Source organism: Mchenga conophoros, linkage group LG19 (genome assembly GCF_057382185.1).
Source record: "Mchenga conophoros isolate Kocher_MC1m ecotype Shallow Benthic linkage group LG19, M_conophoros_male_GT1.1, whole genome shotgun sequence".
In the NCBI taxonomy this organism is placed as follows: Eukaryota; Metazoa; Chordata; class Actinopteri; order Cichliformes; family Cichlidae; genus Mchenga; species Mchenga conophoros.
In genome coordinates, this window is record NC_140544.1 from 26,380,888 (window position 1) to 26,395,394 (window position 14,507).

Below are 14,507 nucleotides of genomic sequence, written 5' to 3' on the forward strand. Positions count from 1 at the left end.
GCTACAGTTTCTGTTAATGTTTGCTTCGGTTAAGCTTCTGCTCTTGTTTGTGTTTTCCCCGTATGTGGGTTCATACAAAATACAGCGTGACTTCAATATTCATTCAACACACTGACATATTATTGCATTTAAAGCTGCTGTGTTAGCGACGTTAGCATACATTTACACCTACCGAATTTAAATGTGATGCTCTCTCTTTTTTGCTGTTTTTGGTTTCTACCAACTGACAGCTGATGGTAATATTTTGCCGTGTACTGTAGCTTTTAAACACTCCTCTTATGTGTTATTTTATCGCATCTTAATGCATTTAAAAAACTGTCTGCTGTAACTACAAACAAGCCATAAAATGGAAACGATAAACTTAAGCACATAGTAAAACTGCACAGAGGAAGTGCACAATTCTCTGCAGGTTCATTGACATATGAGTCATGTCATACATTGTTAATGCAATATTAATTATAACCACTTTAAGAGCCCATATATAGGTTTTTTGTTGACATTTATAACTATATAAATCCCTAATATTATAGTTAATAGAGGAAACTATTAATTTCTTTTTCCACAGACATCAGATTTACCAAACTTACTGATATAAATCCAGTGATAACTGACTTTATAGGTTTAACTCTAATCTCTGACTAAAGCCCTACATTCCCTTCTGTAGAGTACAGCGTAACGTCGTACTGTAGGACAGCTCAGCGCTGCAGACCACAAAGCTCTACAATGGCCACATTTTGTCTTTGAAAAAAGAATCCTGTTCTTTTCACCTTAAAGCCTTTTCTTTTTTATCATCACGTCCAGATTGGACATCTGGAAATCCACCATGCATTAAACCACAGGAGGCCACCGGGGCTCAGAGTGATTATGCGCATGTGGGCCGAACATACAGCAGCATGTGCACAGCCCTCCAGGGTGCAATGAAATATTTACTGAGGTGTAATGGGTGCAATAGGTGCGCAGTTTGTTCAACATGTAGCTAGAAACAGAGCTGTATATTTGTTTGACATAAAGCCTCTTTTAAGAGGAAAAAGCCGCTTCTATTATTAAGCTCAACACACTGCCAAGAGCGTGTCAACAAATTATTGTTTATACAGCAAGAGCGTCAGAACCACGACACTGAACCAGAAAGATCAGGACTGAAGCTAATGCATTAATGAGAACACACAAGCAAGTAGGGGCAGTAAGCTTGAGTTAAAACCTTTGAGTTGAAGACCTTTATCTTCTGTATTTTATCGGTCACATTAAAATGCCACGCATCCCACTCTTTTGACATACAGTACATGGACTTTGTGCTTTTGAGAGACTTGAGGTCTACTCTATGTGTATGTGCACCAGAGGCTTATGTTGCTCAGCTGACCCTGTCCTGTTGGCTTTTACGGAGCTGTATAAACGCCAGCAGCAGACAGGCATATCTCCAGATGTCCAGGGAGCGATGAGGGTGGTGAGGTGGGACGTCAAAGGGAGAAGGCATCTTAAGAGTTAGACATGTGATGCACAGCGGTCTAAATCAAAGAATATGGGTACATGTGCACGCTCGAAGACAGAGCCAAACCCTTGAGAACGCTCCAAAGTAGATTCCACATCGCCCAGCTCCACATGCTACAGTAGTGGACCCTAACAAACGGCTCCTGCATGATTCCCAGAGCTCATGGTCTTGGAAATAATTAGACAGAAGAATGAGAGAGCAGAGAGGTGGTAAACTGCTCCAGGCTAACCTGAAGGGAGACTTTGTATAGCATCTGCCTTTGGAAGCTACGTGCTTAGGAAGAGATGAGAGATGAACAAACAAAGCTTCTTCAGGCATATTCCTAAAAGTCTAAGTGAAGCAGAGCAGGCGATTGATGTCGTTAAGAAGCTGATGGTGGTGGAAAAGTGGATCACGGATTGATGCATCTGATAAAGGGAAGATGAAACATTAGTGGAAAACTAAAGTAGGAGTTGGACTAATGCAGCAGTTGCCCTCTATTCTTTGGCTGCTTTTCAATCCCTTTCCTGTCCTTGCTTTATTCAATCTCAGCAAGCGCTGACTGCAATTTTAAGTTCACAAAGATACTTCCGTTACCCTCGGATTAATGAAAACTCACTGAATTCTTTGAAAGATTGAACGGGGACAAGAATTTTGTTATTTTGAGACCAGAAAAGAGAGAAAAAAAGTTATAAAGCTGTAACCTTTTCATCTGTCAGTAAGCAGTTATTTTTTGACTTAACTGGCACACAGTCGCTTTTACAGTATGCAATGTGCTCACTATTTTCAGCTTTCAATTTTAGTTTGATAGTGATATTTGTATTACAGTCAGAAAGTAGGAAAATTCAGATTTCGTCTTCAAATCACTTTGTAAAGAGCTTATGAAAAATCTGAAAATCAGATAATAGCAGTGCTTGCAATCTACTATGCACGTACACAACATGCAAAATACAAGACTTTTCACAAGGTTTCAATTATTTACTTTAAATCTCATAAAAACTGGCTTTTATTTGGCTAGTAGTCTCTTAGTGCGCTCTTTCATATGGAGACCGTGACTTTGAAAGGGTTTGTCGGTGTCACGGACCCGATTCCGGGGACTCGGGGTTCGTGAACAGTGTGGACCTTTATTGTTATTAGTGTATTGGATGTATGTTTGCTGCACTGTGTTCTTGTGTTCAATGCTGGTGTGTGTATGTGTGTGAGGCTGGAGGATGAAGGACAGCCACCTGCAGGCCTGATGGGTGTGGCCCTGCCAGCTGCTGGTCACGCCTAGCTTACCACACACCTGCTTCTGATCAGGATCGTCGGGGGAGCTACTTAACAGAGCGATGGAGCTTCCTCCGGCGCAGGATCGTTGAGTTAGACTCCATGTCAGTGTTTCTAGTGTTGTTAAAGTGTATGCCTGCCGGAGTTGGTGCCATAACGGCTATGTCTGTGTTTTTCCCCAGGAGGACAGCGGAACACAGGACTGCAAGACACACGGGGTGTGTGAAGGCACAGGGGCAGAGAGCACGGGATACCAGCACTTGGGAGAAGACACGTCACGGGAGTCGAGGGAGCACTTTTGGAGATTCAATGTGTGGTGTACAATTACCTCACTGTAAATAAACCCACTGTTCATTCCATTAAGTCCAGCGTTTGGGTCCTATTTCCCCATCTCCCCACGATCTGCCAGCCAGACCGTGACAGTCGGTGCACAATGATCTCAATTTTATTGGCATTGATTTAACTCAGCTTGCATGTGAAGTACAAAACAGCCTTTGGTGGTAAGCTTTGGCTTATTATCTATGACAAGAATCATTTCAGAAAACTGAGGAGGAGCAGAGCTCGTTGTGCTGCAGGGGTTGGTGGAGCTGATGGTTTGTTTGGACAGACTTCAGCACTTATTAATTTTCATCTTTGGACTCATTTAAAGTGGACCTATTATGTTAATTTCCAATTGCATATTTTTATTCTTGTACTGCACAAGATTTAGAGTAGCTTTGCATGATTGGCAGTTAAAAACCAAAACACATTTATCTTACACCGAGCCCATTAGTTCATACTATATTTGAACCAATCATTTTTATATTCTCTCCATTTAACTTTCTACTGACTGACCCTCACTATTGGAAATTTTCAACAGCACGTGTATGGGACTGTTTTTTCACAGTCAGAGCATCAGCCTGAGATGACCATATTCAAGATTTCTTTTTCACAGTATTCAGAGCCAAGAGTAGAAAATCAATAGTTGGAAACTGAGCTCTTGGAGCAGTCTGAAGCCTGAGGTTTTGATTAACAGGGATTACCTGCACATATCCATACATTATTATTTGAAACCTTATATATTGGCCATATATATTATGATTAGCATAATTTGCTTGCATGGACAAGGGACATTTCCCCATCTCTGGTCATACCAGCCTATCACATGGTAAAATAGCAAAGAAAATCTAATAATGTTCATTTTTCCTGGACACAAATTCGCACATTTATGTCACAGTAAGCACGACTTTGAAAATTAGTGGTAAGTATATTAGCAAGGATATTTTATGCCTGACACACCATCCTGGCAACCAAGATAACTGAGCTCTGAAAAAAAGTATCAGCTATTGAATGATCTTTTTTCTAAATCCAACTGAGATGATTAATAATTTAAAATAATAATAATAATAATAATAAATGAATAAAAGAAATGCAATGAAATAATTTTGGTCCCAACGCACCAACAGGATATCTGTGTGCAAAAACTACAGTTAGTTAAATACAGTGAAAAGGATTGAAAGAAGCATGTTATGATATTTTATAGGATCCTTGGAAAAGGGGAAACCAGACTTGTTTCCTCGGTTTTCCAAGTAGAAAGATACCTAGCTGCCTGGTTAATTATTCATTTATTTGTCTGCCAGCATACTGTGTTACTGCATTTTGAGAATATTTTACAGTAAATATTGAAGTTAAATGGCGCGTACACATTCAGTATTAAACACAATCAAAAAAGACATTTAGGATATGCAAAAGTGTGTAAATTACATCACTGTGATTGACATAGATTGCATATTGACAAGGAATATTGGATAAATGTGCAGCACCATTCCACAGCCATACCATTTGCAAATACAAAGTGCCATCTTCCAACTAATTACGAGTTAATATAGCTTAAAGTGTCAGAAGGTTAGCGCACATTGTTCACTCTTCCTTTGTTTTTGCACCACATTAATTAAAGCTCTCTCCACTGTACAGGAGGTTTGAAACTCACTTCAAAGACTCAAAGTTTCCCTCTAGACTGCACTTTATCCAAGGTTCTGTTTGCTTTAATTATGTAACAGGAAGTAGGGATCATCTCCAAAATCAATGGTTCCTCACTAGCAGGAGGTTAAGACCGGAGGTGAAAGCAATTAACTTCTAGATGTTATGATCATGTTATGCTGACATGCTGATTATAGAGCCACCTAAAGGCAATGCATCACTAAAGGCTTTAGGATTTCCTCACTGAAATTCAAAGTGATCACACCCATCTATCACGTCTTTTCTCAACTCATCAAATGCAAGGTGAGGAGTTTGGCTTAATGAGAGCAACTTTCTTTCTCATGATGGGCTGTAATAGCCTCTCTGTGGTATCTTCTTGCTCAGTGAAATATTATGGGAGTAAATTGAGGGCTATGAAAAAAAACGTGGTAACTCATTATTCTCATACCACTAAAATCCAGACGACAATAATAACCCCTAAGCAACAACACCAGTTACACCAGTTTAGTTCAACTTGACCAAACGATCATGACCAACCTAACTTACATGCAGTGACTTCCAGTAAAAAAAACCTTCAGATTTTACTCCAGTATGCTGCACAACATGTAGTCACATTCTCCAAACATAGTGTACTGTTGAATGCAGAGCAGTCTACCCAGCGCTTTCTCAAAGCGCTCAGAATATGCAACACATGAACAGAGAGGCACAACAGCTACAGAAGAGCCCTCACAACAATCATTACTTTCACAAGTGCAGCAAAGCAACTACACACACTTATCTCAGCGCCACTAATGAAACCAGGCATGCACTTCTTCGCTTCCTTGCCTTACCGTTTATATGCCATTTGCCTCATTTTCAGCAGATAAAATCACTACTTTCATGTGCCTGTGCATCCCCTCAGAGCTGCATGCATTTAGAAAAAGACTCCCCTAATTCTGACTGGAGACAGGGCTGGTAGGCAGAGAGAGAGAGAGAGAGGGGAGAGAGAGAAAATGAGAGAGGGAGCTGTGAACTGAATGGAGCAGGAGGAGGTGTTCTGGAAGAGGAGGGGTTAGGGGAGTGATGGAGAGAAGAGGGAAGAGAGAGAGAGAGAGGAGAGGTGTGGCTGAAGGTGTAACTGCTGGGAGGAGAGGAAGTAAAAGTGAAAGTAGCCAACCTTGTGTTATGCTGCGTCTCGCCATCAGATTCCTGGTAGGAAGAGAAGCGGGTGAAATGATTAGATATATTTATCAAGCAGATTTATCTGGCGCCGCCGCTGCCACTGCACGCCGTGGAATACCTCTTATCTGGTGTTTAACGAGCTCTCAGAGTGGCTGTGTCTCGGCAAACAAATATATCCATTATTTCCTCACTCTCACACACTGTATCAGTTCTGAGAACATTAAGTGAAAGGAGGAGAGAGGCAGAGCAAGAAATGACAGATTAACAGTGCAAAAGAAAAATGCTGTGTGCTGCAGAAAGGGAGAGAAAGTGCCCGAGGGTGAGAGGCAGACTTGCAGACTGTAGTTGCTAGGAGGAAAGTACAAAAAAGTAAAATGGTAAACAAAACTAAAAATGTTGCAAATTAAGTCTAAAAGAATGAAGTACTCTTCTTAGATTTCTTTCTTGATACCACTCTCTTGTTTTGAAGAATGAAGATATTGCTACCTTAGGGAACACAAAAATCTGCCTAACATGAAGCTCACTGCTGAGCGCTTCGTATTTTATTTCGATATGCAAGAATCTGTAGAAAAAAAGGACCACACTTTGTTATGTGGAAGTTAGTCGCTTCAGGTTGCTAACGCTGTTTAGTGTTTATAACATAAGCTAACTGATGGCTAGCTATATTATACTCAGTACTGAGCATACTCAGTGCTGCTCTGTCATATCTACACATGAATGCAAATAAATAGACTGGTCATAGCTTGCATATAGATTGTAAATAATAAGGATTTCACAAGAATTTACATTGAATTATTTTAATGCAGTTACAAGTTACATGCATGGCCATAAAAAACTCCCAATTTCACCATCTTCTTCATGAACTTTACAGTGGCCACAAAGTCACGCATTGTTTTGGTGCTGTAGTAGGTTGGTATGTTTTCAGGTTCACGTCAGTCTCATTGGTGAGGATTTAGCAAGGTATATTAAATGTCACAGGTGCACAGCTTCAACATACGGACTACAAGATTGCAGTGCGTATTGGTGAGTGTGTGGAAGCCGGGCTTCACGCAGTTGCGTGGGTGTTACAAACAGTGCGAATGATACAGCAGGATGACTCATACAGCTACTGAATGAGACAACGCTCAGTAATCCCCCCACCCCCCACCTCCACGTCCATCCTTCCATCCCAGCATCCCTCTGTGTGGAGAGGGCAAGCCTAGAGAGAGGGGGAGGAGGATAGAATTGGCATTCCTGCAAGGCATCACTGAATGATAATCAGCTCACATGGATTTACTTTCATTCAGTGAAAAAGGTAAAATATTAACCTTTAACTCACTTTTGCTAAATGATGATAGAATGGAGACAAAAAGCAGACATATATTAAAAAGTACTGACTTGACAAACACTATTTGTCATTTATTTTGTACATAGCTTGGGCAGCTAAATATCCATTTTCTTCTGATTTCCAATTCATCGTCATGGGGGGTCTGGAGCTTATCCCAGTTGTCATAGTGTGAGAGACAGGTACACACTGGACATGCCGCCAGGGCTCACACACAGAGGCAAACAAGCATTCACTCTTACATTTACACCTATGGGCAATTTAGAATTACCAGTTAGCCCAACTCCATGCATGTCTTTGGACTGTAGGAGGATGTCTGAGTACCCAGACACAGGGGGAATATGCAGACTCCACACAGAAGGCCCCCTGGATTTGAAGCCATCTTGCATTTCACATTACCATTTGATAAAACTTTTATCATAAAAAATATTAATTAGTATTTTTTAAAAACTTTGTAATCGTTAGGATTTCTTCTTAGAATTATTTCTGATACCATTGTGGATATTTTTCAGCATTATTTTCATGACACTTTTTTGAATCACTGCTCCTACAGCATTTAACAGTAAATCTGCTATTCTCATCCCAATATGAAGGTCATTCACAGGACGCCATGCTTGCATTTACTAGGTGATGATTTTATCGAAACACACACATACATACATAGCCCACATACTTGCTTCATGTTTAATTACTGCTGTATTTCACAGGTATACTCTTGTATTGTTAGGATGCATTCCGCTGCTGACTGATAATTTATAACTTCACTATGTCTCAATTACAAGTTCTCAGTTTATCTCAGCTCATCACATATTTTGTAATAGATGTATTTCAGCCTTGCCCTCCAGACTGCAGAGGACACTTCTCCTTCTTTTTCTCCTACCTTGAAAGAAGCGCCCACCTCATCTCTACACTTGCAAGCCACTAACTGTGAAAAGCTGCCATACAGCAGTTTTCTCTCTTTTTGCCAAATGTATTCCTTTTAATACATACACCCACTCATCGGCTGAACAGTTGCTAGGGAGCTGACATCCAGTGAATAAGTTCTAGTCAGAAAGCGACATCCCAAACATTTATCTTCCTCCTTACTGTTGGACGTTGGTCAAAGTTCACCCATTTAGCAGCAGGGTATTAGTACAACAGCTTTGGGTTATTATCCATTTGTAGTGCGAAGGTCTGTCTGATCAGTTTTACGGCATTTGGCTAAATCTAAGCAGAGCACAGCCCAACACTTCAGAATACATCCTGCTACCTCTACCAGCAATCACATCATCAATAAACACTAGTGACCTGGCTCCACTGACCTACATGCCCATGCTATCGCAGATGATGGTGTATGCTTCGAATCACAAGCTGTTTCTCTTCTTTTCCCTTCTTTTTTCTTCTCATCATTTTAGTGCAGTTTCATCTTGGTTTCATCTGTTCCAAATTATTTTTTTTTAGGACTGTTGAGGCCCTGTCAGATGTTTTTTCTGCCAAAGTGTAATCTGACCTGCTTGCTCTTGTGTGTAACCAGTGGTTTGCACCTTCCATTCATGAAGACATCTCTTCATGTAGACTTTAGGGACCAGAAAAAGTAGAAACATCCAAGTAAAACCCATAGTATAGCAAAGAAGGAGGTATACTACATGTTTAGCTTATACCACAACAGATATGCCTATCTGTTTAAAATGTTCTTGACTGGACTTTTTCATCCACTTTAGTTGTTTTCTGTGGTCTCTCTGGTCTTTTGGTGTTGCCAAATGCTGTTTGTTTGATTACACCTGATGTTTTTGCTATCTTTCTGATAGGTTTATTTTATTTTATTTTTTCCCCAGTCTAATGATGGCCTCCTTCACTTGCATCAACTTTTTGGACCTCATTTTGAGAATTTCAGTAAAAAGCTGGAAAATACAAGTTCAACACTTGAAATTGATTCCAGATATTTTGTCTGCTTAATGTGTCATAGAACAACAAGAAAATAGGCCTCGAAACTACCTTCTCAACTGACCAATTATTTTTAAGCCTCTGAAAATAGGGCACTGTAACTCCTAGATTGTTGATGCAATACTTTTGATAAAGCTCTTCATATCCCCAGTGACTTTAAATCCCCTGTGATGGAGTATGGAGGCAAAAACTACAGAATTTGTGTAATTGTTCAAATGCTTATACCTATTCTTTTCAATCATAGACTGAAAATCATAACATGAGCTGCAGTTTGAACAAATCTTTTCTTGGTAAATGCACATTTTCAATGGCCAGGGTATTCTCAAAGCATTGCTGTGGTCTATTTTACTTTTCATTTAAATGCATCGACATCTTTTTGCCCTACAAACATTCAAAAGATGGATAGCAAATGTCCAAATACTTATGGAGCTATCTGTATGTTATGTGCATGCATTCCTGTGCATATACAGCACAGAATAATTCAGATTCTCGCTAATGAATAATCATGTTTTCAGATTTAGTTTTGTATGGCAAGTGGGTCATGTGTCAGATGCAATTAAGCAAAACAGCAAACATAAATGAGTCACATCTACATAATAAGTCTGAGAAGAGTAATATTCAGCTAACAAAGACGAATGTGATGCAATACACTATATCAAAGCCTTGAATAAAGACTGAGTGAATTCATCAGAGGCTTGTGTAATCTTATTCATTTGGCTTCTCATTTCCAGCAATCTGCATTTACTCTTACTGCAGGAGAAAACATGACACAAACTGATCATTTCTTAGAATGATCACGACAATTATCTTCACAATAGCGCAAAATAAAGTTACTGTGCATGATGTAATAACTGTCTATCATGTAATAAAATTCAAAGTATGTGGGATGTGTATCTGCAGTCCTCATTTTGATCCGCTGTGTTGAAAATCAAACTGCAAAAATCCTCTGCAGTTTTCACATAAGCTGTTCACAGTTTAAAGAACGCAGGCTTTCCAGGAAGTAGTTATTCATAACTGACATAGTGCTAATTACTTCCTGCTGGACTATACCTCTTGAAATGGTGATAAATTCTTGGCTAAAGCAACCCTGTTCAATACCATATCAAAAACAGCAGCTGGAACATTATTGCATATTAATAAAAGCAGATGGTGGTTTGCAGACATGGCCAACGGAGGTGTTGAGGGACACCTCACATGTTGGAAATCAAATCTGATTAATTCAGGAAATAACTTCAACTCCAACACATACATTAGATGATCTCTGTTCTATGTATATGTATTTTTAAACCAAACCACCAAACGAACAATTAAGTGTAGTGTAATGTACTCACAGCAACATTTAGAGGTCTGGGCAATGAGGTAGACCTGTAGGACATTCTTGGAAACTGCTGCTCCGGCCAGCTGAAGACAGGGCAGGGGTTGTTCCGTCCACTGGCAGCCAGATGAGGATAAGGTGACTCATAACAGGTAGGAATAACTTTTTTCTCCTTCTCCCGCCCTCTTTCTGACCATCTAACTTTTTCCCAGCAAAGCTTTTCTCTTTTTCTGTCCCTTTCCCTCCTTTTCTCACCTCCTCTGTCTCTCTCCCAGGAGGCTTCTTTTCTCTTTTCCCTCTCCTTCTCTTTTTCCATCCCCAAGCCTCCATTTCTCTCCCACAGAGTCCTGTTTTCCCTTTTCTTTACTCTCCCTATACCTTCTTCAAGCACTTTTTCAGTTTTCTCTTTCCCAAGGGTGCCATTAGCTACCAGTTCATCCAGCTGCCTCACTCTGTCAATGTCTGTCTCTAGATAATGTCTCCCAGTAGGGGTTTGTGCTTGGATCTTTGGACATAGCTCTTGGTTGGGCTCTGGGTGTGAGTGAGTCTCTTCTTTTACTTTCCTTAGGACTTCTCTCGGCTCTATGATCCTACAGCTTGGTAATGTCTTGCTCCACTGGTGGATGGAACTTGTGATATCTTTGGAGTCACACTCCTTAATCGGCTGAAGGTTCGAACTGGTTGGACTGTACCATAAGTTTGTTGTTGATGTCGATGGTGGCGGTGGATTTGTTAAGGCAGAATGTAGTGGTGTGCGAGATGGAGTTGGTGGAGGTGGTGGAGGAGTTAGATCGCTATGTCGTAAAATGAACGGTTGCTGAAGAGGACCACCATTTGATTTTAAGACCCTGCAAGTCACTTCATTTAGAAACTGTGAGAACTTGCGCCTGTCCTCTGATTTCTCACCACACTGATGGAATAAGACCGAAGAAGCATTTTTGCAAGATGATGACATATTTTGGAGTCCGGCATCTTTCCTTTGTGTTGTGCAAGTATTCTCATGATCATGGTCTCTTTTGCTTTCAGATTTAGCAGGAGGACGTGAAATGATAAGATTTTGGTAAATGATTTCATCCTCACCCTCAGCAGCAGAGGACACCTGATCAGTGTTGCAAGACTGTTCATTGCTGTCTTGCTTAATAGGAGTCCGTAGTAAGCAGGTGGCCACTGAGCTCCAGCTGTTTGTATCCCAACTTCCATCATCATCACTAGAGCTGCCGTTGCCACTCTGTAGACTAGGGCTTTTACTTCTCTCAATAGGATTGGCGATGGAGTTGTCCAGGCTTCCAAGTGATCTCCTCTTTATCCGAGAGACTGAACCTCTGAGATTGGGTAAAGAGTTCGGAAAGTTAGACAAAGGTTCGTCAAGACTTGACAAAGATCCTTGCATGCATGAAACAGACCCCTGCAGGCTGGAAAAGGAACCTTTAAGTAAAGGAGAGGATTGGCGACGCAGCTGAGGCTCTTCTTCATGGTCACTGCAGGGTCCAGAGAAGACGGGGCAAGATGCCGTAGAAGAGCAGGAACCACGATCTTGCCGAGTTGAGGTTGCTCTGGAACGCTGTCGCCGTAAAGTAGCCATGTAAATTGCCTTCCTTCCTCTAATTTGCACAGACTCTGGTAATCCTTTCTGTACAGACTCAAGTCTGGGACCATCATCTGAAATGGAAACGCATAAATGAACCATGTCAGGCTCAGTCAGTCCTATTGGTTTCTGTCCTCTGGCTTTGCCCAGTTTTAATTGTCTGCCCTAGTTGTCCTGACTTCCAACAGTGCACCCAAGCTGTTGCAGTGTGACACACTTTACACTGATCCAGCTCAGTATTCAACGAGATCCCAAAGAGGCCTGATAGTCATCTGGATGCCAACCAAATCATTACCATATGGTAACTCCATCAATTCTATGTTTTTCCTTTTTAAAATAGCATTATAGATCAACAGGCGACCAGTGGTTTGTATGTGGGCATGTATAATGAATTTGTGTATTGACATGGATGATGTTGGAAAGCAGCTGGATATCCAGGTCAGTGATATTGACCACAGCGACCATGTGAAATCTGCTTTCTGTGCAGCAGGCAAGGAAAGCAGACACAGATCAATTTGTCACACATTGTTGTTGTGTTTGTTATGGTGTGATGTACAGATGAATGTACAAGTTCATGGTTCATTGACTGTTACACATTACTAAAGACACACTTGAAATGATTAATTCTGTCAGTCTCACAGGACAGAGCATCTCTGTGGGAACATCTGTTGCCTCCAGGTTTGATTAGAGGGAACCTGTCCTGTCAGAAATTAGGCTTTTAAAGTTGTGATCAGCAGCATCAGTTGTCCTGCTGAAAGCAAACCCTAGTTAGAATGACTTAAAAGTACTACTTCTATTCTTCTACTCCAGTTTCGTTAGTGTATATTTATCTTGTACAAAACAAATACAAATAATTTGACAGATCTTGTGTTGGACCTAAATCTGCAAACCAGTATGACCACATATGGGCAAGACAGGAAAGAAAGGAGACAGAACTAAATACATACAATAGCAAATAGAAGGAAACTCTTGGTCTCTGATCTATATGACTCTGATAAAATCTGTATAATGTGACCACATGCAGGATTGATGTGTAAGCTGGACCTAAATGCAGACGGAGTGTAATGAAAAGCGAGCTTTATTTTAAGCTGTTAACAAAAGCAGTACAGCATAAAGAGAAACTAAAACTATGAAAACTAACTTCAAAACTTCAAACACTAGAATAAAAAACCCAGTAACATTAACTAAGAATTCAAAACAAGGAAGAAAACCAGGGACCATGATGTGATGTAGAACATCCGTATTATCCTACGTGTTGATTGGGATAGTAAGAGCATTGTTGGTGCACAAGTGAAACCTTGCCCCTATAAACCGACACATAAAGAGCTTTGCGGTTGTAGGCCTGTTTATGTTATTGTATTTTCCACAACTCTGTTGCTTGTGAAGCTCGCACACAAGAATTTCACTCGCATGTGCTGTACCAATGTACCTGCACATGTGATGTGACAATAAAAAGTGATTTGATTTGAAAGAGAATTCAGCATTAAGATCCAACCTAATTAATCTATGGTAAATGCTGGAAAAAGGGAACCACATCAGAAGCCATGTAGGTCAATCAAAAGTAAGTTTAAGTTTAGACAAGTGATTCTGAGACTTTAGGCAAGAGCTCTCTGAATAGAAAAGCCTTTTGTTATATAGAATAAAACTACTGAAAGTGATGGCTTTACAAACAAACAAATAAACCAGACATTAATGTAACATTAGAAGCAAAACCTTGCAACACTAAATCAATTTCATTGATTCACATCAGTTCAATTCTAATTCATTCGCAGAACTTGTTGTTTGGTCTCAAACATAAATTCCCAAGATGAACATTAACATATCGGTATCCTAGAGCCTTGTTACTGGTGGGCTGATACATAGTTTGAATCTTGATCAAAACATATCTCTTCCTAAAAGTCCAAGAGGACAACACTAGTAAAAAAAACATCCATCCATTTGCTTCCGCTTATCCTTTTCAGGGTCGCGGGGGGCGCTGGAGCCTATCCCAGCTGTCATAGGGTGAAAGGTGGGGTACACCCTGGACAGGCGCCAGTCTGTCGCAGGGCTAACACACAGGGACAGACAACCATTCGCACTCACATTCGCTTGCACATTCACACCTAGTGGCAATTTGGATTATCCAATTATCCTATCCCCACAAGCTGCATGTCTTTGGACGGTGGGAGGAAGCCGGAGTACCCAGAGAGAACCCACGCAAACACGGGGAGAACATGCAAACTCCACACAGAAAGACCCCGGCCTGATGGTGGAATTGAACTCAGGACCTTCTTGCTGTGAGGCAACAGTGCTAACCACCGTGCCACCGTGCTGCCCCCCCAAAAATCACTGCCTTATTTTTTCTCTTCTGCTTTATATTGTTTTTAAGTGCCCCTTGGTATGTTTTTCCTCCTGTGCATGAATTATTATGGCACACAGGGTGCTCAACCAAGCAGGAAAAGGACTGCCTCATTGCAAATGAAGAGTGTGAAGCTAAAGAGGCAGATGGTGGAACTATTGAAAATAAACA

At 40.7% G+C, this 14,507-nt stretch overlaps 1 protein-coding gene across 2 annotated transcripts in view; it reads right to left on the reverse strand.

The window, feature by feature from the left end:
• begain (brain-enriched guanylate kinase-associated) overlaps positions 1-12,223 on the reverse strand; it is a 59,138-nt gene extending 46,915 nt beyond the window's left edge. Inside the window, exons 1-2 of one of the 2 annotated variants that reach the window (XM_085258370.1) lie at positions 10,430-12,223; positions 5,847-5,878 (exon numbers count right to left, since the gene is read on the reverse strand). In XM_085258370.1, coding sequence (XP_085114496.1) covers positions 5,847-5,878; positions 10,430-12,100 — 1,703 coding nt within the window. In that variant the 5' untranslated portion in view covers positions 12,101-12,223. Of the gene's footprint in view, positions 1-5,520; positions 5,600-5,846; positions 5,879-10,429 lie in introns of those variants that run through there. The other variant, XM_085258371.1, reaches the window with a different exon arrangement.
• Positions 12,224-14,507: the final 2,284 nt, after the last annotated feature.